The sequence below is a fragment of the Cupressus sempervirens genome, chromosome 2 (genome assembly GCF_028749045.1).
Source record: "Cupressus sempervirens isolate cs-2001-9-10 chromosome 2, ASM2874904v1, whole genome shotgun sequence".
NCBI classification, from domain to species: Eukaryota; Viridiplantae; Streptophyta; class Pinopsida; order Cupressales; family Cupressaceae; genus Cupressus; species Cupressus sempervirens.
The window spans coordinates 6,211,562-6,235,142 of NC_143119.1; the positions used below are offsets into that span (position 1 = coordinate 6,211,562).

General features: G+C 36.5%; 2 protein-coding genes across 3 annotated transcripts in view; both read right to left on the reverse strand.

Annotated features, from left to right (window-relative positions):
* The window catches only part of LOC149570814 (geranylgeranyl transferase type-2 subunit beta 1-like), a 40,505-nt gene extending 23,137 nt beyond the window's left edge, over positions 1-17,368 (reverse strand). The window contains exons 1-3 of one of the 2 annotated variants that reach the window (XM_089812390.1): positions 17,129-17,368; positions 16,840-16,934; positions 16,599-16,746 (exon numbers count right to left, since the gene is read on the reverse strand). In XM_089812390.1, coding sequence (XP_089668516.1) covers positions 16,599-16,746; positions 16,840-16,893 — 202 coding nt within the window. In that variant the 5' untranslated portion in view covers positions 16,894-16,934; positions 17,129-17,368. Of the gene's footprint in view, positions 1-16,598; positions 16,747-16,839 lie in introns of both variants that reach the window. The other variant, XM_089812389.1, reaches the window with a different exon arrangement.
* Positions 17,369-19,698: 2,330 nt separating this feature from the next.
* Positions 19,699-20,184, reverse strand: LOC149570815 (DExH-box ATP-dependent RNA helicase DExH18, mitochondrial-like). Its single transcript, XM_089815634.1, has one exon. It carries the CDS (start codon positions 20,182-20,184, stop codon positions 19,699-19,701), a length of 486 nt encoding a protein of 161 aa, XP_089671760.1.
* Between the last annotated feature and the right edge of the window lie 3,397 nt (positions 20,185-23,581).

Genomic DNA, 23,581 nt, shown 5'->3' on the forward strand with positions numbered 1-23,581 from the left:
AACAAAATGTAAAGACATGTCATTCAAAATACATTAAGACATGGAAATTCGAAGAGTTATAATTGTATTTGTAATAAAGAGTCGCGTTTTAGGAAATGGAGAGACCTTCAATTGGAATGTGAAGTCTCTCCTTAAGTTATATATATTGCATCGCGATAGGCATTGTGCACTTGAATGTTTATGATCAATAAAATGATATTTTTGGTTGTGTGGTTGGGTTTTTCCCTTCATTCTAGAAGGATTTTCCTAGGATATTTCTGGTGTTTATTGTTTCAGTTTTGACTCTTTTCTTCTTGTTTATCTTCATTGATTTCTAGGCTCTATCCTCAACATGGTATCAAAGCTAGGTTGATAATAATAATAAATTTATGTGTCCAGAGTTAAATGATAGTATTTAGGTTGATCTAGAGCAAAATCATCACATTGCTCAGCATCTCATTCTGCATGCTCGAACTAAGCAAGGGTTCAATTTTGGAGATTATGTTTGGTGTGGGCATCTCCTTCGTCTACCAATGACTTACAGTTGCCAGATAGCATACGCCTTTTCGCAAGTGCAGGATGAAAGGCTCATTGAAGCTTTGAACTTAGCGCTCGGTGTTGTAGTAGTCCAGGAGGAGTTCGAACTTGTAAGACCTCGCATGATAGGAAGAAGATTCGATCTCCACATCAATCACGATTCTGATTTCAAAGACGTGAAATGTCGGGAAGACATAGCATTGGAATATCGTTGGACATTCAAAGAACTTAAATGTATAAAGGAGGTAGCATCCCCAAGCCTTGGATTTCTCTCTAAGACATTATTTAAATGTTTATTGTCATTCTTTGTTCTCAAGCCATTCTCATGTGGCCCCATGAAACAAGAAGGAATTATCATACTCAATATCGTAATTTTGCGGGTCACATTTACCACATATTTTATGTATGAGACGATGATTTTATAAGGATTTTGTATCGTACATATCAATTTTAGGGGAAGCGATGCAAACATTATGATGCCTTTCATGCCAGTATTGATATTGGTGAGTTTGTTCCTTGTTGTAACTATCGTTTTGTTATTTCCAAACATGCCTTTTAATACTTGCATTGATGAGATTGTGCAGCAATTCTTTTATTCAATACTAGACCATTTTCTTTGTAACAAAAGTTTGGTTGTTTCATTTTTTTTAAAGTGAGAACCTACATGCTACTATATTGGCTTCATAACGTTGAGCAGCAATCGTATATGGAGAAGGTTTAAGGCGACTAGAAAAACAAGTGTAGAGAAGGTAGACCTATCGCAGTATTCTCGGAATGATGAAGCTGTTGATTCATCTCTCTCCCATCAACCATTGATCACCACAAATATTGGCATCAGATGTAATGGCTTAGACTGTAAGAGATTGAAGTCATGAATCAGATTTTATCCTTCAAATGTGACACTCTTTGTTGTTGCCAATTCATTCTATGCTCATTGACTCTATCGAACAAACCATTCACAATTCGCGATCAAAATCGAGATTCAATATTTTCACAATCCAGAGAAACCAAAGGACCCGTGTGCATGATGTTGAATTCATCAGAGAGCGATGGAAGCTTTATCGTGCTCTGGCTTTTAATTATGTAGAATATAAAAGGCTTTCCTAAGCTGATTCGTCTTCTCCCAAGTATATTTTTCAATATCTATCATATGCATCTATGTTCTTTCTGGAATAGTTTGGACAATTCTTATGGATGCGTCGATATTAATTAGATATATGTATCTTTCCTTGATAAAGCTAAGTCTTCAAGAGTTTTTCTAGCCAAATCCATTTGGAGGTTCTCCAGACGGTTGTAGTGGGAACTTTCAGGTCATTACTGTTAGAATTTGAAAAGATTAATAACCTAAAAAACTAGTGTAAAGAATAAATATCTAAACTATGAATGCAAATGATACAAAATCAAAATAGCAACATAGAGTTGATCTCCAAGAGAGTAATGCAAATGCTAGAAGCAAAATAGCATTAAGAGGATGCAAAAAACAAGAGATGCAAATACAAGCCAGGTAGCATGCTTATATAGGCTAGGAAGAGGGAGGAGGTGGCAACACCAACCAATGAGGAGCAACCAACTATCGAACTAAAGATAGCAAAGTATCTTCCCAAGATAGCTAATGGATGCTCACATGTAGGAAGGTGACACCTCACAACCATTCACCTAATAAGACATGCTTTATTAACCTAAGCGAGATTATTAAAAGTGTAGGAAAAACCTAGCAAAATAGGAAAAATAAAAAACTACACTAACAATTACAGCAGTTTCAACATTTCAGCAACTAGGTATACCAAAGGATTCTCCTAGGCTAAGGGAGAAATCTCATAAGACTAGATAACATATTGAACAATTGGTGAAAGATATATCTACAAAATTAAAGCATTCAGTGAAGCAGATATGCATGTAAAAGATGGTATGGCATGCCTAGCTCTTGGACATATTGTTGAGCAAAGGACATATTACAGAGCTAACTTGAAAGCATTGGTGAATCTCTACTTGTCCAAAAGAGATAAGTATTTTATTTTGAGTACTGATCATGAATCTGTGTTATATAAAATTGTTATTGATTATGATTGATGTTATCCGCTATTAATCTCTTTTGGTTGTAGGATGCATCCTAAATGATAAAAAAGTTAACATGAGAATGTTGATGGCAATCATGGGGAGATAATCTTTCAAAGGGAGGTAACGTTCACTATCTTATTGTGGTTGTTGAGAGTGAGTGTTTTGGAATCTCCATCAATTTATACATATGTTAATATTTTGGCATTGATAGATTTTGAGATTCTCGTTAGAAAAGAATTTCAGCTTTGATTTCCTTTATGGTAGTTTTTTTTTTTTTGAGACTCATGTTGGAAAAGAGTTTCAATTGTGATTTTATGAGCTATTATTCATGTGAAATCAATAAATGAGATTGTAAGATCAGCTATGATAACTCTTTCACTATGCGATGGTGAACATCATGTTGAGAGAGTCCATGATGTCATCATGTTGAGAGATTCCATGACAGTTCACGTTGAGAGAGTTTGTGATTGAAGGCTTAGTTGTGAGTCTTACAAATCTTTCATGATTGAGTGATTTCATATTGAGTGATTCCATGAATCTTATAGGATCTATGCGATGAGATCTTATCATTGACATTTTGGTTGCAGTCTTGTGTGATTATTCAGCGAAAGACTCTCTCTGGCTAAGAGGGAGTGTTGAAGATAGTAGCTGTGTAAAGATCTTTATCTTTGAAAATATGGACGCTATTACCGTTATTGTCACCTTCAGCTGAAAAGGACAATTATGTTTAAATTGTAATTTAAATGTAAAGACATGTGTCATTCAAAATAAGTTAAGGCATGGAAATTTGAAGAATTGTAATTGTGTTTGTAATAAAGAGACACATTTTAGGAAATTGGAGAGACCTTTAGTTGGAATGTGAAGAGTCTCTCCTTAAGTGTTATATATCGCATCAAGCAATAGGCATTGTACACTTGAACGTTTATGACCAATAAAATGACATTTTTGGTTATGTGGCTAGGTTTTTCCCTTCATTCTAGAAGGGTTTTCCTAGGATATTTGTGGTGTTTATTGTTTTGGTTTTGAATCTTTTCTTGTTGTTGTTTATCTTCATTGATTTCTGGGTTGTATCCTTAACATTCTTATCCTGCGATTTACTCTCTTTCAGATGTGCCCTGCGTGTATGTCTGCTGGCAATGATTCTTTAGTTGTATGAAATGGTACTGAAAATGTAACATGTGATTACGTACTCTATCTATTTATTACTCTTTCTTACATTTGCGATTTGGCTCTGATACCATGTTAAAGGTGGAGAATCATTGCAAATGTACTAAGCACTGTCATTGTATGTATGTGTTTTCCAAAGCAACTATCCCTTCCATTTATATGAAGAATCAACCAAGAAGAGACATGTCCCTTCATGGGACATGTCTATTCATTATCACAAAATTAACAAAATGACAACTATAATTATAATAATTAATTGTAACAATATAAGTTAAATTATTCCATATAATATTTGTCATTAATTATTTATATATCTCATATATATAATTTAATTTATCCGACTGAATTATAACATTAACACAAGGACAGATGTGAAGTTCAAAATCTGCAAGGGCGTCGCTAAATTGATCAACAATAAAGAGATAAGTATTTTGATGATTGTACCTTTGAACAATGTTAATGAACAATTCGTGTAATAATATTGATAATAGTGAATCATGTATGCTTTTAGCATTAGTTTGTATATTTCTCTTCAGGGTAGTTTAATTCTATGAACTATTATTTATTAATCTCTCTAAAATGCAGGAGAATCGAGTAGCAAAAGGATGATGGATTAATTATCTGAAATCGCATAAGGAATTCAATGGAGGAAGAGCTTAAGACATCCAGTGAGTAAGTTATGCCAGCTAGACAAATGAACATACATGAAGACTTAGCTTGCAGTCATGACTCTAAGTTGATGACACATAACAAGGTTGATGGAGAGTTTGATCAGCAAGGAAATTGAGAAAGATAAATACGCTAAACAACAAAAAACCTATTCAGATTGTCTTCTGATTAGTTTTATCTAAGAAGAGGCAATGCCAGCTAAGTTACAAGGCCAGGTGCAGAGAACAGATCTACACACTAATTCAGAATACGGGTAATCTTGGATGAGGTCGAGGACAGTTCTGGACTTAAGCATGTCAGAAATTTTGGAGGAGAGTGTTGAAAACCATTCCTCTAAGGCTTGAGCAAGGAGATCAAAAGGTTGATGCAAGTGCTTAAAGATTTAGAGGGAGCTGGAGTGTGAAAGCCCTTGCATTGTATATTTCTCTGTGGGAGAGAAATATGAGGTGAAAGCCCTTGTAATGCATATTTCTCTGTGTGAGAGAAACATGAGGTGAAAGGTTTTTCCACACATGGGAATAGCCATGGTGGACATCATGTTGAGAGATTTCATGACGACATCACAATGAGTGATTCTGTGATGGGCACTTGTGTACATGCTTCTTTCCACACATGGGAGTAGCTATCATGTACATCGTGTTGAGAGATTCCATGATGACATTGTGTTGAGTGATTCTATGATGAGAGCTTGTATGTTTATTTCCACATATGGGAGTACCCATGGTGGACGTTATGTTGAGTGAGTCCGTGACATTATCAAATTGAGAGAATTTGTGATATATTTTTTGTTTTCTTCCAAATTGGTGGTCATTGTGAGTGCCATGTTCCATGCTATGAGTATTTGAAAAGATATCTTCCTGATAAGAGTGCAATGACCCATACCAGTAGGCCACTGGATTGATCAAATGGTGGAGACTAAATGCTGTAGATGATATGGTGAAAGTGCAACTCAACTGGAAACTCCAAATCAGCAATTACGCACAAATGAAAGGACTGAAATATCCTTCCCCCAGCTGCAATAATTCAGGTGATCTCTCACACCCTCAAAATTGCGTACCAATTGAGAGTTTTCGTTCTCAATGGCCAATTGTGACTATTTGCAAAAACCCTAGGCTCCACAACGCACATAAGCAAAAATCAATAATAAATCTCGATGATAGGCAATGAGCCCTCAATGCATATTTATTCTTTTTTCTTTGATAGGTCGGCCTCCTTTTTTTTAATTTTTCTCCGCTTCTTCCAGCAACCTCTAGAAGCTTTTTTTATTTAATTTATAAAGTTACCTTGTAATATATATTTTTTAATTGATAACTTTACAATTAATTTCTTCAAAAAAAATGGGACATTACAGGTCCGCCCCTCCTAAAATTGCTTGGCCTCAAACAATCTTAATGCTGGATGCTGCAAAATCACTTCTCCCTCCCAAGTAGCATCTTCAATAGGTAAATCTTTCCACTTAACTAGATATTCTCTGATTACTCTCCTGTGAAGCTGCTTCTCTCTACTATCCAGAATGAATTCTGGCACTAAGATCAATTTCCCCTCATCACCAAGGGAGGTAATACTGCAGAAGGCATCACATTCTGACCCAACGCCTTTTTGAGGCGTGATACATGAAACACATTGTGCACTCGACTATCTGTGGGAAGCTCCAACTCATAAGCCACCTCACCAACTCGTTTGATGATCTTGAATGGTCCATAATAGCGTGGCTTGAGTTTCTCTGTACCAGTCTTCTTGAGAGTGGACTGCTTATATGGCTGCAACATGAGGTAAACCATATCATTTACCTCAAAACTACGCTCAATCCTCTTCTTGTCTGCATACTGTTTTCGTTGGTTCTGAGCTCTAGCAATGTTGTCTCTGAGAGTACCAACTATATCCTTACTTTCCTGTAATAGTTCACCTGCACAGGGTACTCGACTGTCTCCCAACAACAAATCTAAGAAACTAGGTGTCTCATAACCGTAAAGTGCCATGAAGGGTGTCATTTGTATAGTCATATGATATGTAGTATTGTAACAATACTCACAAAGATATATCCATCTGACCCAAGCTCGCTGTTGATCTGCCACATAATTCCTCAAATACCCTTCCACCCATTTGTTTACAATCTCTGTTTGACCATCAGTCTGTGGGTGATAACTGGTACTAGGTGTAAGCTCAGTGCCACACAACCGAAATATCTCCTGCCAAAAGTGACTCATGAAGCGGCTGTCCTTGTCACTCACAATGCTCCAAGGCAAATCGTGTAATCTAAAAATCTCCCTGAAGAATATCTTTGCCACCTAAGTTGTTGAGTATGTAGTAGCGATAGGGAAGAAGTGAGCATATTTTGTTAGCCTATCCACCACCACATAGATACAATCACGCCCCTGGGCCCTAGGCAAGCCCGTAATAAAATCTATAGAGATGCACTCCCACTTCCTGTCAAGAATAGGAAGTGGCTGAAGGAGCCCTGCTGGATAAGTGTGCTCTTGTTTGTTCTGCTGGCAAACATGACACTCACGCACATACTGCAAAACATCAGCCTTAAGTCCCTTCCAAGTGAATCGTTCTCGTACTAACCTGTAAGTCTTGAAATATCCAGGATGGCCTGCTGTAGGTGAATTATGGAATGCTCTAAAAATCAACTGCTTCACTTTCGATCCTGGGACTAAGTAAATCCTGTTCTTGTGAATGATCAAATTATCTATGAGAGTGTATCTGGTGTCAATTGTTGTTCCCTTCACTATAGCAGAGGCCCACGTGTCTTTGGCATATTCTGCTACAATCAAGTGTCGCCAATCTTCTGATATCCGAATCATAGAAGTGAGGTGTGGCTTACGGGATAAAGCATCTGCAACAATATTTTGTGTCCCCTTAACATATGTGATATCAAAATCATATGCCTGTAACTTACTCACCCACTTCTGCTGACAATCATTCAGGTCCCGCTGTCCCAAAAATTGCCTCAAACTATTATGATCAGTTTTAATACAAAATTTGCTGCCCACAAGATACTGTCTGAATTTGGCCAAGGCATGCATGATGGCCAACATCTCCTTATCATATATGCTGAATGATCTCTCAGCCCCTCTGAGTTTCCTACTCTCATAAGCTATAGGATGCTTGTCCTGCATGAGTACAACACCAACTCCCTCTCCAGAAGCATCACATTGAAGCTCAAATGGCTTCGTGAAACCGGGCAATGCTAATACTGGGCATGTAGTCATTATTTCCTTGAACCACATAAAACACTCCTGTGCCTCCCGAGTCCACACAAATGCCCCTTTTTTCAGCAAATTTGTCATGGGCGCTGCATGTCGTGAGTAGCCACTAACAAACTTGTGATAGAATCCACATAGACCAAGAAACCCTCTTAACTGTGTAAGGTTCTCTGGTGGTGGCCAATCAACAATAGCACGGATCTTTTCAGGATCCATTCGCACTCCTTCTGCACTAATGATGTGTCCAAGATACAACAACTCTGTCATCCCCAAATCACATTTGGACTCCTTGGCATACAAGGACTCGCTCTATAAAATGCTTAATATTATCTCCAAGTGCTCTAAATGTTCCTGCCATGTCCTGCTATAGATCAAAATATCATCAAAGAACACTAGCACAAATTTCCTCAACTGATGGTGAAAGATCTTGTTCATAGTGGACTGAAAAGTGGCAGGTGCATTAGTCAAACCAAAAGGCATGACTACAAACTCGAAATGCCCATAATGACATCTGAAAGTAGTTTTTTCAATATCCTGCTCTCGAACTCTGATCTGGTGATAGCCTGATCTCAAATCAATTTTTGTAAAATAACAAGCCCCAAGCAATTCGTCTATCAGATCATCAATGCGTGGGATGGGATACTTGTTCTTTATAGTTCTCTTATTCAACACCCTATAATCAATACACATTCGTAGAGTTCCATCCTTCTTTTTTACCAAAACAACAGAAGATGCAAAAGGTGACTTACTTGGTCTGATGTGTCCCATTGCTAGCAACTCGTTGATGGTCCTCTCGATCTCATCTTTGAGTCGTTTTGGGTGCCGGTATGGTGTGATCATGATAGCACTCTGTTTGGTGGTTTGCCTGGTGGAATCTCACTGAATACCTTCCTATACTTGATTCTCAATTTTTGAATATCTGGATGATATTCGATCTTATGTTGTTCCCCCTGGGTAGGCATCAAGGCACATATTGCTGCCCACTCTATATTATTATGCCTAGCTAATCTCTCCAACTGCCTAAGTGAGATAGTCCTAACATCACCATTACGGATAGCCTTCAGCACATGAGTCCTGCCATCCACCACGAATCGTATCTCCATATCCTCCAATCTGAGGGTAACCTCCTTCAAAGAATGTAGCCATTGCATCCCAAGTACTATGTCCATGTCACCCATGTTGACCACATGATAGTCCGCCTTAAACTCATAGTTGTTCAGGCGCAAAGGTAGATCTCGCACCATCCTATCACAACGAAGAGTATATCCATCAGCTACCTTAACTCTCAGTCCCTCGAACTCCTCAGTAATGAGTCCACGCCTCTCCACAAATCGTGCATCAATGAAATTATGCATGGCACCTGTATCCAACAGAGTAATAATCTATTGTCCTACCAAGACTCCTCGAAATCTGAAAGATCCCTCTCTTTGAATACTAGACAGATGTGCCTCCTGTAAGTGTATCTCTGGAGCCTCTTTTTTCTCAGCACTATCTATCTCTTGTTCACCCTCTACCTCATCAGGATCCTCATCATGGTGCTCTGAGATGTCTAAATCTGAACCTTCATAATAAGCCCACATCACCCAGTTAGCCTTCTCCTTAGGCTTCATAGGACAATCATGACCAAACTCATAGGGACCTTTGCAAAAGAAGCATAGCTTCTTCCTACGCAAGTCATTAAGTGTTTCCTTATCCCAAGGTGCAGCTAGCTTGTCTTTTGAGTCACTAACCTTCTCTTTACCCTTGCTGAATTCCCCTTTGTTATCTCTAAATGATGAAGAACCCTTTGAACTAAACCAGTTTGCTGGAGCTGCAAGTTCCATATTGCGGGCTTTCTTCATGGCTTCCTGTAATGTAGGAGGATTAAAGGCCTTTACCCACCCCTTGAGTGGTTCAGTTAATCCCTCTATGAATAAAATGACTAGCCTCCTTTCTGAAATGTCAGGCACCATCACTGCAAGCTTTTGGAAGTCATTGATAAATTGTTCTAAGCCTCCTGACTATCTCAACTGGGTTAACTCCCGAAAATAAACTTCAGGATTTTTTTTATCAAACCTTTCTATCAATCTATCCACAAACTCTTGATAAGTGGTTACCTGATTGTGTTGCAATGTGATCATCCCATGTGTCCACCAATCATGTGCTGCCCCATCTAAGTGTAAAGTGGCATACTTGAGTGCTTCAATTTCTGTCATAGTCTTCAGAGATAGGAAAGTATCCACCTTATGAATCCAAGCACGAGAAGTCATTTTTCCACTGCCATCAAATGTGGGTAATACCAACTTGTTGGTGACCTGTTGCAACTCATTGTGTTTATCTACTTGCTTCTGCCTGGCAGCTCTATAATTCAAGTACCTGTCAAATGTCCATCCATCCTGTACATATTCTGGTAATGAATCCCACTCATTCCTTGCTTGTCAGAGTTCATCTACAATATCTGTTACCATAGCATTAGGTGTGCGTGCTAGAGTTTTTTCTCTGAATGTAGGACGTGTGGGTCTGTCAACTGTTCCAAATCATGTCCTATGTTGTAATCCTGCTATGCTCCTGTCATCCTGGTCATTATTATGATTATTCCTCCTATTTTCCCCAATCAAATGTTGCATCATAACCATCATTGCCTGTGTACTTGCCTCTATTGACTGTAGAAGCCTCTCCTGTTGCTGTAAAATCTCATCATTTCGCACACTTCTGGATGGACTTTGAGAATGTCTCTCAGCCATATTCTTAGTTATGTTGGTTCTTTTGTAAACTAAATTAAATGGTGGTTGGGTAACCCTATTAGGCTGGCAGGAAACCGCTCCGATACCACTATAATGACCCGTACCAGTAGGCCACTGGATTGATCAAATGGTGAAGACTGAATGCTGTAGATGATATGGTGAAAGTGCAACTCCACTAGAAACCCCAAATCAGCAATTAAGCACAAATGAAAGGACTGAAATATCCTTCCCCCAGCTGCAATAATTCAGGTGATCTCTCACACCCTCAAAATTGCGTACCAATTGAGAGTTTTCGTTCTCAATGGCCAATTGTGACTATTTGTAGAAACCCTAGGCTCCACAACGCACATAAGCAAAAATCAATAATAAATCTCGATGATAGGCAATGAGCCCTCAATGCCTATTTATTCTTTTTTCTTTGATAGGTCGGCCTCCTTTTTTTTAATTTTTCACCGCTTCTTCCAGCAACCTCTAGAAGCTTTTTTTATTTAATTTATAAAGTTACCTTGTAATATATTTTTTAATTGATAACTTTACAATTAATTCCTCCAAAAAAAATGGGACATTACAAAGAGGGAGTGTTGGCAATTTGTAGCTGCAACAGCTATCTTTCTTTCATGTCTGAAATAGTCAATCTTTCTTTTGTGTCTGAGATAGTCATTGTTCATAGGTTGTTAGTTCTTCCTTAATCATGTTGTGGATGATATTACTTGGTGACAATTACTCTAGTCAGTTGTTCATTTTTTATTTACTCTTCCGCGGCTTATTATGCTCTGTCAATAGATGTGGTTCTTATTCCATATTCACATTCAATAATGGCATTGAAAAGTCAATTTGTTCAAGTGATTGAAGAGTCACCTTTCTTGAATAATGGGAGTTCTCAATGTACCATATCAATTTAGAACGTGAAGTGTCAATTGTTCTGTGCAACAAGTATGAGGAGTCTTGAACAATAATTGCCGTGCATGTTCGGCATCAATTATATCGGAATTATACAACTGCTGGTCATCCTGTATGATTTAAATTTGGAGATTTCTATAGACATTCAGTAAGAGATTGTTGTTTTGTATGTATTTATTGTAAAGAGCATTTTATGCATGGGGTTGTTGAGTGTTTGCAATCTCAATAAACGATTTTTTACTCGTTCAGCTTGTGGGTTATGTATTCAAACTACGATCATAATTCAAAAAAGTATATTTTTGGTGTGTCTGGGTTTTCACCGTCAAGTTGGAGGGTTTTCCCAAGGATCTCTGTATATTATGTTATCTATTATGCATAGATGGAAAACACTCACTAGGAAAAAACTTGCCAAGCACAAAAAGAAAACTCGGGAAAAATTTGGCCAGAAAAAAGAACTCAAGAACCTTAAAAATAGCTTGAATTTTATTAAAATACATTTTTTTTCAAAATTCAATGAGAAGATGCATCCAATGAGTTAATTAATGAGAACACAAGAAACAAACGAGTTTAGATGTATATAACTGCATAGTAGGTACAAAATCGCATTCTCATGCAGAATGTTGATGGCAGGAAGCAAAATAGTAAATTGTTTCTATCAAACTAGAAGTCAATACATCGTAATAAATAGTTTCTAAAAAACTAGAAGTAAATACATCATAGTAAAATAGTCTGAGAGTGAATTTGACCAACTTTGGTTTGTTGGAAAGTAATGATTATCTTGGGTCTGAGCAAGCGGTTGAGCAGGTGCTAAGTCTATCAAGACTCGGGAATATAGAATTCATACCAAGTGATTTTTGAGAAAATGAGTTGAAACTTTAAAAATCCTTGTTTCGGCTTCAAGTTGACCTCAAATAGCCAGGACAGATTGTGGGAGATAACACTATTGAAGATATGTTGAATCCTAAAATTTGGCTAAGCCTGGATATTTTTTAAAACTTCCAAAACCTAGAATCTATATTTTAACTCCTATGAAGCTAAAACCTAACTCAAACAACATAACAGTATTTATACAAATATAGCTTGAAGTATAACTTATACTTAAATGTCATATTTGTATAAATTCTCCTGCCCTTGAGCTGAAAAAATTTCTAAACCCTCTTGCAAATAAGAAATGAGCTTCAAAAATGACATTTGTTTCTTTTAGACGTTGAAAGAAACATTAGTGAGTATTTTTCAAAAGCTCACCGATTTTTTGGCAAACTTTTGGCAAGTTTATCTACGAACTCAGTAGCTTGTTTCTGCAATTTTTTCTTGGAAAAACTCACTGAGCAAAAGAACTTGGCGAGTTTTTGAAAATCTGCAATTATTCAACAATTTCTCTATCTATGCTATTACGTATTGTACAATTTCTGCTATAACATCAACAAATGCTATAGTGATAGATAAAGTCTAGATTGGTAATCTTCATTGTTATACTGATTTACACCCGCTCAATATAACCATGTGCTCTTCAACCTTATATACAACCCTCAATTAATATGGTTCTAGAAGAACATATGTTATGATAATATCCGATAAGGAATTTTCCAATGTTACACTAGCACAGGGGTTCGGCAGTGTGGGGGGATGTCGGGACGAATTTCAAGTGCAGGAAAAAAGGGGCCTCAATTTGGGGACGGCGAGGAGATAGTGGGGGTGCAAGATGGGGGAGAAGGGGAAGTTGCATAGTATACATATATGACTTGAAATGCTAATTATGAAATGATACTTCAATAACATACCAAATATAGTTGAACAATAAATATAGAAAATTGAAATGCAATTCACGAACCATAAGGTTAAACTTCAAACTTGAAACTTCATAACCAATAAACATTGACCATAGTTACATACTCATAGTAAGTTGTAACATTAATAACATCAAAGTTTCAAACATAACGATAATGATAAATAAAAAATATAAATCATACTTAGTACAATGAAATAATGCATCATGACCATATTAAATGAGTACAATCTACAAAATGTCAATGATGAGAGTGTAAGGGTGGGAGCTCTCTAATCATCCCCTAAACCTAAGTCCTTGTTACTAGTACTAGACTCCTTTATGGGTAAGATAATATAAAAAAACTTTTAAATTTTGATTTGTCACTAGTAAACCAAAGTCCTTGTTACTAGAACCCGCACCTGAGACGTATGTGCACCTGGTGTGGCGAGATTTTACCCAGGGTGCACACACCCAAGTAAACTAGAATTTTCTATTTCACCCATGGTACCCCACCCGAGACATATGCACACCCAATGCACTGAGGTTTTACCCCGAGTGCGCACACCCAGGTAAACTGGAATTTTCTCTTTCACCCATGGAAGATGCTTAATTTTCATTGGCTAGCATTTACTATTTGGAGGTGATAATTACAAAAAACCCTAATTAGGGTTATTTTAAATTATCTTGGTCATTGATCTTGAATCAACTTGTGTCATTGGTTGTAATTGAGGGCTCTATATAAGGCTTGACCTTCTCATTTGTTATTCATTAGAAGATTAGACATAAAGTAGAAGAGAAGACAAGAAATTGTTACCAAGACTATGTTGAAGTTAATATGCAATCTTCATTGAAGATATGGTGAACCTTTGTGTGTTGTCTCAACATTTTGCATGGTCTTCTACTTCCCCTAGCTTAGTTAAAGTTTATTGATTAAAATGGATGAATGTGTATGATGAATTATGAGTTCATACTTTTTGTTACTGGTTGATTACAAGTCATAGTGTAAGGTTGTCCTGAACAAGATAAGTACTAAGTTTGATTGTAAAGGTTCATTTGGATAACATATTTGGATGAGTGATTACAATATGAAAAGCCTTTGTGTTCTCATAGAAGATTGCATCATCTTTGCGTAGTCCTCTCAATTGGTGAAAAGAATTCACTCACCTAAGCATCATCCATTGATATCATTAAGGAATAGAGTAGACTTCCTCACCATTCAATCTTTCAATCCTTATCTCAAAGTCCAAGTTAGTCATTTTGATGCTCAAGTTCTGGCAAGTTTGATGGGAAACAAATGATAAAGCGCACGAAGAATATAATAAGTCCCTTTGTGATTACCAATAAGATCGCATCATATTCATTGAGTTATATCCAACATAAAGTGGCTCATCAGCATTGTAAACCTTGGGTTGCTTTGCATGATCACACATTTGTTACTTTGGTTAGCATTAGAAGTATGCTTGTTCAAGAGAAGATAGAATATTCAGTATTTTATTCTACACATTGAAGTGGTCACAAAACCTACATCAACACTTACCTCAATGGGAAGCAAATAAAATCATCTTTCTAGTATAAGCTTTGCAAATCTATGCAACTTCATCGGCAAGTTTATGTTCCCTACCTCAATGTATGCCACATGACATACCAAATAGAAATGATCAATGAAGTCAAACCATGTTAGAAATGAGAGCTCCATTTCAAGGCAAGTTAAAACAGAGCTTCGGTGCTTCACCCCTATGAGCATCACCTAGATCCAATGAGTTCTAAGTGTTCCATTTATTCTCATAAGAGATGGATTCATGTTGAATCACTACTCCTGAAACATGGGTCAATGAGTTTGACTCAAAAATAACATAGTTAAATCCTAATAGCAATATCACAACAGATCTAATGTCTATTATAGAAGTTGGGGAAAAAACAAAGCAACACACTTTGAAGCATTTTTGAAGAAGGGTACTCCTGTTATTTACACAAACACACATAGCAGACTAGAGAAATAACAACTACACGAACAGGAAATTGGCTTCTTATTATGTCCAATAAAAATGAATTACAATCAGAAATATGACATGTAAAGCCACGTGAGCGTTTTCCTTACAATATTTTGTAATCAGAGCCACCATATGCATCCCCTAGAACTCTCCTAGACAACCCTACGAGCCTTCCTTATATAGGCAATTTTCCAAAACCCAAGAAGGTTCTAAGAATTTTAACCCTAAGTTTTGAGGTCCACTATCCCTCAGATATTATTTATATGTTATTACATTGGAATAGGCCCAAACAACTTTCAGAACCCAAAATAATTTTTGAACAAATTTCATTTCTTCAATTTCAAGTAGCGCAACTTCTAGAGACTATAACTAATTGCCAGTTGACTCAATTGGCTGCAATTACCCCTTTTTGAAAACGGCACGAAGTGCTCTACAACATCTTTAACGGGCAAGCCCACCAATTAGCCAAGGTTTGACCCCTTTCTGGAGCCTCTAAAGCCTTCAAAATTGAGTTCAAAGTTTTTGTAGCCTGCTGCCAATATCAAAAAATTTCAATATCTTCAAAACCAGCGCCTTGATTGTGCAATAAAACTTTACTAGCAAGCTGATATATCCAAGGTGAACCTCTAGAGAAGAAATTAGAACATTTTGAACTCTAACAACCAACTTACTAAAAATAGTAAGCTTTCACTAAAAGCAACTTTGCACTGAGCCCTTATTGACACACCGGATAATATTTTTGGGTGATGCGAGATTGCCCTTACACACAGGATGCTCCTGTGTCAATTTCACATGCTCAAAGGAGTAAAAGTGGAAAGAGACCTTTGACAGCATGCTTCTTAGCAAGGTGTAATGCATTGGATACAACATTGACATCACTAAGAAGACCTGTCAATGGACTGCCTTTAAGGAATGGCATGGGTGAACAAGGGATTTGTAATGTCGAATTTTATTTTAATGACTATGCTAGCCCATCAACCTACTGATGTGAAAGTATTGTGTTGTTATGTTACCTAGATCCATCTTGAGCTATGTAATATTTAAAATCTTTTAGCAGGGTTAAAACTTAACATCTAAACAAGTCTACTCCAAAAAAAAAAGGATTAAATTGTCCTGACTGTAACATTTAATTCCAAACCTTTAGTCTACCTATATTCTGCATTCACCACATTTAGGTTTCAAAAGGAGACAGAGAAATGTGTCAAAATGAAATTCAAAACCACTGTTTAAAAAAAGGTAATGGCATGGTAAATGCAGCTGATCATTGCTCTGGATAAACTTCAGGCAATAATATTATGGTTTTATATAAGAAATAATGGTTGCTTAAAACAGTAAACTGCAAGTTAGAACTACAACAAACAAAGACAGTACTAAAATTGTGGACAGTGGAAACAAATTCAAGTCCCAATACATCATTTATTTTCCCAGGTCAAATACTTTCAACTGCAGCTACTGACTGTGTTTACCATACAATCAAAAAGAGTCGTGCCCTGTGTAATATACGTGTAACATCCAAATCTATTAATGTTCCAAGCAAGACACATTGTAGAAAGCAAACAGAAAATTTTAAAAGAGAATATTGACATGACGAACAAACCACAATCATGCTGGCACTGCAGCACCCAAGAAACAATAGCTTCTTGATCCACATCTTCAATCTTCCCCATGAGATCTAATGATGTTAGACCCCAGTATGCACCACTCATTCTCAAGTGTTCCATGACCATTGAACTGAAGTCCTTTTTCTGATAACCAATCAATAATAATTAATAACACTGAAATAAATAAATAAACTGAAACAAATTCATGTTTTGGCAAATATCAATGTATTTGAATACCTTTTCAAGAGAGTTGATGTATTGTACATGCTTGTCTATCTCCAAATCACCCATCTTACCAAACTCCAAGAGATTTTTAAAGATCAAACCTTTGTCTAAGTGCAGAAGGTAATCCAAATTCAAAATGATGATTCCAACCAATATACAAAAATACAATTATTCTAATACTTCATACAAGGTGAACTTATACAGTGATTTGTTAAAAAGGTGATCATACCACACACTCCTCTTGGGAAATGATATTCACAGTAAAGAACACTTACAAACCCTTAACAAGCACCACTAATACCTATATTAGATGCTGACAGAACCTATGACGTACAAATCAATTAGACAGGGTTCTTCAATCACAACCGCAGAAAACAACAATATAAACAAACTCGTATTGCACCAGAGAGGAACCGCTTGAGGGTTTAAAAGTTCTGGGTAGAGAGCAACAACTCTTCATTCCATTATAGAGACGACTTAAATAAAAAAACGAAAATTCAGCAAAACCCAACCAAATCAAATTTGTTTAGTCCCTGGCTTTAACTAATGTTCCCGGATGCCTGCGACATTTATTGCGGCATTCAAACAAAACGTAAAGCCTAAGCTGTCTGGTGTGATTATTTTAAAAATATTTTTGTAACTAATTTTCTAATTTTGTGATTGGGCAATGGGAATTTTGCTGGGGTTTAGGTATTTTTGACAAAAAATAAATAAAATAAGTTAAAAATCATATGACAGGTGGATGCAAAGTATTTAATGAGAACATAAAAAGAATAAGGAACAACTAAATGCACCCATCCCTTCACGTCCAGCATCCTCTAAGCTTTTCAATGGAGGAGCAATATGAATGAAATAAATTTGGAATTTGTTCAAGCTGATTCAAACTTTCAGTACATTGAAAAAATAGTTACAATCAATAGGTATAGACAAGCTAACATATTTGACACGCCATTGTAAAAGAAAACAAACATATTTAAATCAAATCCTTTAAATCAAAGTTTGTATTAACTAAGATCAAATGAAAATTATTAAATTTACTTTATGTTAATTATTAGTCTTATTTTTAATTTTAAGAATGAGTCAATTCAAACGTTCAGTACATTGAAAAAATAGTTACAATCAATAGGCATAGACAAGCTAACATATTTGACAAGCCATTGTAAAAGAAAACAAACATATTTAAATACATATACTCTTCAAATCTTTTAAATCAAAGTTTGTATTAACTAAAACCAAATCAAAATTATTAAATTTACTTTATGTTAATTATTAGTCTTATTTTTAATTTTAAGAATGAGCCAATTCAAACCTTCAGTACATTGAAAAAATAGTTACAATCAATAGGCATAGACAAGCTAACATATTTGACAAGCCAATGTAAAAGAAAACAAACATATTTAAATACATGTTGGTAAACAGATTTGTCACCGTAGATTTTGCCTAACGGAGTGTGTAGCAAACCATTCACAACAGTTGGATAGGCCCTTGGTATGCAACCTTCCTCTGCATTTAGAGGGGCAGCTCCCTCGTATGATATGATTTTTAAAGGGGTTTTCGAATAAAAATGAAATCAAAATTAAAAGGTGAGAAAACTCACGATGGCGAATGCACCACACGACTTCAAGGCTTTCTCGAACTACTAACTAAAAACTCGCTAATAGCAACAATCAAGATCTACACTTGAAAACTATTACTAACACAATGTTGTTCCACAGATTCATAAACATCTACACCATACTGTGAGAATGCTCAATACAAAGAGAATCAACATTTCTAACAATTTAGATTCGAAAGGAGGGAAATCAAATTGCACATTCCTTTATTTTCTTGCACCAAGAACTTAAGAGGATTTTTTTTTTTTATTACCAAGACAAAATCTGTACATACTTTCCAAATATCATCTTCTAATCAAAATTTTAGCATAGTGCTCCCTTTTTCCCAAGCAAAAAAGTCCCTTTACAAAGCCAAAAGGAGTCCTTATATAGACATAGAGGTTAATAACTACCTCTTCATGGTTAATAACTATCTCCCAAATACGCAATTTGGGTGAGGTTAATTAACCTCAACAAAATTAACCAATAATGACTTGAAACTTAGACCTTATACCTTTCGAGAGGAAGATTGAATAATTAATCCTTGTTGGTCTCCTTTTGATATTTGAATGATTCATTCAAGTTACAACACTTTATTAATGAACGCATATCCTCCTTCTCATGAAGAGATCAAGATCATGTGGTGAGTACGAGTACGCTGAAATAATCCCCCATAGCATACATGCAACTTGTGAGAGCTATTGCAGTGCTACATGAGTTGGTGGGAAACTCATTATAGAAGAAATTCAAAGAAAAAAAAAGCAAATGGTGAGGCCCTATATCATACACTATGGGAGAAGCCAAAACACTGAAATTGGAACAATGGCATTTGGGTCATCCAAGAAACAACAATAAGCGGGTCTTCACAAGGGCAGTTGCAGAGCTTGAAGAAGTCTGACATTGTTATGTGTGGCATCACATCTTTGACTGCCATCTGATACGCCACATTCAAAAACTCACTTTCAAATCTCCTCATCTAAAAACATATTTTGAAAGGTTTATAAATAAAGTCATGAAGTTTAGCTAGCTCACTCCTCTCAATAGAATGAACAAAAGTCCAATCTTGAAATTCCCCAAGCTTTTTCCAATGATGCTCAACAATGGGCACTATTTTAGCATCCAAGATGAAAACAACCTCTTTGATGGATTCAATGAGAGCTTCAACGCATTTCTTCAAGTATTCCAGGCTCTTACCATCTGTAGCTGTACAATACTCAATTTCTCCTCTTTCTGCAATATGTTTCATTAACTCAATTTCCACCTGACGATTGGACAATTCCTAGCTGTCATATTTCTCAGCCTCTGTGAAAATGATTTGTCTTATTGGAAGATCATGGAAACCCCTTGCAATGACATCTGTGGCTAATAAAACAGCTTTGTCACGGGTCTCATGAGAATCTCTCAAGAATTTTTCGGACGCTTCAATAATAAGTTCTAGTGGTAATTTGGGGCATAAAAGAGTACATTTTATGTTAGGCTCCTGCTGCAAGATTGCTCTTTTAATGTCTTTCAATTTGCGCATTGAGAATCCAACAAAGTAATCCCTAGATTTAATTCTAGTTTCTCCAAGAACAAATTCTTTATCTTCTGCAAACAATTGACTTCTCCAATGGTGTTCCACCATTCTCAATTTGTCAATTGATAATTTACAAAGTTGTCGAATGAGTTCCACCATGCTGCTCTTTCTACACAAGTGGATTTCTTCAGCATTTAGCCCAAAAACTACCCGTGTCAAACCCCCACCTCTGAAACAATCTTCAATCATCTTGATGCAGAGTGCCAAACAAAAGGTGATGGACTCCCACAAAACTGATTCAAACTCAGAAGGTTCCTATTAGGTTCTAAGACAAATATTGATTAGAAATAGGTTAACAAGGTTAATCAAGCAGGATTCATTCACTTTTAACCTTCCAGGAAACTCCAAGTAAGCAATTTCAACAAAACTGCCTAATCAAGCAAGATTCATTCACTTTTAACCTTCCAGGAAACTCCAAGTAAGCAATTTCAACAAAACTGCCAATTAGGCCTATGAGCCCTAATTAGCCCTCCTTTGACTATTTTTTTCCACTTTTCTTAAAACTTCTTCAAAGGATCCTACAAACAAATTAGCATTTCAAGTACCCTTTTGTGAGTTCTTTAACATGTCAAAACATCAATATGGGTTACTTTGGAAAATGTGTATGGAATAATGACTGTCACTATTTTTAAGAGCCAAAACAAGAGATTTAACAAAGCAACTATGCTAGAATCTTATCCAAAACCCAAAAATTCAGGGAATTATCATATTTTATGTCTAATTACACAAATCAGCAACCAATTTCATCATGTAGGCTCGTTAACACCAAAAGCCCCAAATCAAGCCTTACAAACCCTTGTTTCTAGGGTATCAACAAATCTCCCATGTACCAAGGTTTCTTTGACCAATACAAACATCAAACACCTTTGTTTTATCACCAAGAACATAAATCAACTCTTAGACCCTGCCCTCATTAACACAAAATTTCCCCACTATGACTGTCCCTCAATTCTCTTCTTGTTTTCACAATCTTGTTGTATGGTGGCCACCAATTAATGAAGTTAGTTTGTCATTTTTGAGTTAGATACATCTACACATGTTAAATGGATGGTATTCCATGAAGAAACAATAAACATTTCATGGAAATACCATGATTAATCAAAGAAAAACTGTCAAAATGCCTAAAAATATGACTGTTACAGCCAACAGTACGAAATTTTAATGAACAAATCTTCAAATCTGAGTGCAAAACCATGTAAATAACCTCAATACATATCTAAAATGATATTACCATTAATTCCAATATCAGAAAGCACTTGCAAAACAAAGGATTCTTCAAATTGCTCTTGAAATGAAGCACTTTTATTGCAAATTCTATAACAATCCGTACATCCTGTAGGTACAGGCCGTAACAGCACATGTTTATATGTTCTGGAGCTAGTTTTCAACCTCCTTAACTGACTCCAATTCGTTTCACTACCCATCCCTTTATAAAATTCAAATTAAAAAGTTTCCCTCCAAAATGGCTCTTATAGCCGTTACATGCAAATTTTGAAATTTTAAAAGCAAAAAACTATATCTAAAGGGACTTATTGGTTGTTTTAACTTATGAAATGACTTGAGGTTGTTATGACATAATACTAGACCCTAAAACAATGAATTCTCTACCTTAAACAATGAATTCTCTACCTTAAACAATGAATTCTCTACCTTAAACAACCACTAGATCCCATTCCAAGGATCAATTACAATTCTTCAACATTGGAATCAGCCAATACATCATACAAAACCATATCCTTTCATGCTTTCAAAACCCATGATTGGTTGTAGAATAGACCAATTGATATCATGAGATGCCCCAAGACCTCTATATGTCCTTGAATCTCCAATATGCCCTTGATGAGCATGGGATGCTCCTGCATCAAATTCACCACCTTGAAAGTTGTTCTTGTCCCAAGAACATTGTTTCACATGGATGGTCTCTTTCACTCCATATTTTTGCATATGTTGCTTAGGAATGAAATCTCCTAGTGTAAAATGCCTTCTCTTCTTGTTACCTACATGCAAAATACTCAAACATTTATTAGAAATCTTAACTTCTACCCTTGGGGCAGTCACCATTGCTATTCCAACTATATCTCTGTCTGCTTGGACAGTCTTTATTTCAGTCCCCTTGAGACAGTACTCCTACTGTCTTCCAACATGCTAATGTACTCTCTTTTCATTGTCCTTGTCATGCCCTCTAATAGGACAATACCATTATCCCATTATCACTCCTTCACCACCTTTATTCTCAGTCCCTAACTCTTTCACAAAACTCAGAATTTTTTGTCCTTTATCCACTACTTGTTTTCCCATCTTTATTCTTCTCTCTGACTGACCTGTATCCAGTTCCTTTACCCTTCCTATAAGGAGAGATTCATTTCCTTTGCAAGGTAATGGTGTCAAATCAATCCTCTTCCCATTACTCCATAGGGTATAAATATTGGTGTAGCAGTCATGTATCACTCTCCTAGATACTTGCCAAGTTCTACCTAGGATGACATGTGCACAGTTCATATTGACAACATCACATAGTACTTGATCAATGTACTCACCAGTTGAAAAGGTTATCATGGCCTGATGATGTACTATGAAATTCTAATTGTCTTCCACCCATGTAGCATAATATGGCTTAGGATGGTGTTGAATAGGCAACTTCAATACATTGACAACATCCCATGAAATCAAATTGTTGCAAGTACCTGAATCTATGACCAATTTATAAACTTCACCTTGTATCAAACAATTAGTCCTGAAAATACTTACTTGTGGTGTCCATCCCTTGCCTCTCCTAATCATTAAGGATTCTCCTGTCTCAGGGTCTGCCTTACCAGTTTTCCTTACTTCCTCTTCTTCTTTATTTTCCTCTTGAATTAAGTGTATCCTCTTCTCCTTTCCTTTTTCAGGGCACTGGTAGGATTGATGCCCCACTCCTCCACATGTGAAGCATGTACCTGTGAACATGCCACTTCCTCTTCCTTGCCCACTCCTACCATCTCTCTGATTTTTTCCTCCTCTTGAATTTGAACTTGGACCTTTGTCCTTCTCCTCCCAGACCTGAGTTGGCCTTCCTCCTCTTCCTCTTATGGAAGATCCTCCCCTTGTGTTGTTGTGCCTTTCATTTTTCCTCTTTCATTTTTCCTCTATCCTCAAAGCCATCTGATAACACTCTTTCACACTTCTAGGATTAGCAACAACAAACTCATCTTGAATGGCAAATTTCAAACCTCCTAAGTACCTTGCAACTTTAACAACTCCCTCTTCTTCCAAACCTGATCTCATGCTAAGCTTGTAGAACTCATCCGTGTATGCCTTCACATCTAGGTCCTTTTGTTTCAAGCCCAGCATCTTCTTATGCATTTGAACCTCAAAATCTTTAGGAAGGAAATTATTCTTCATTTTTGAAACTATTCTATCCCAAGAAGTGATTTTAGACTTACCTCTTTTTCTCCTCTTAGCCTCCTCATGATCCCACCATAGGAGTGCATGTCCTTTCAGTTTGGTCTTTGCCAACTTGACCCTCTGTCCTTCAAGAATATCTTCACTTTTAAAGTAAGCATCCATAGATGCAATCCAATCAAGGAGTTCCTCCTCCTTTAGACTT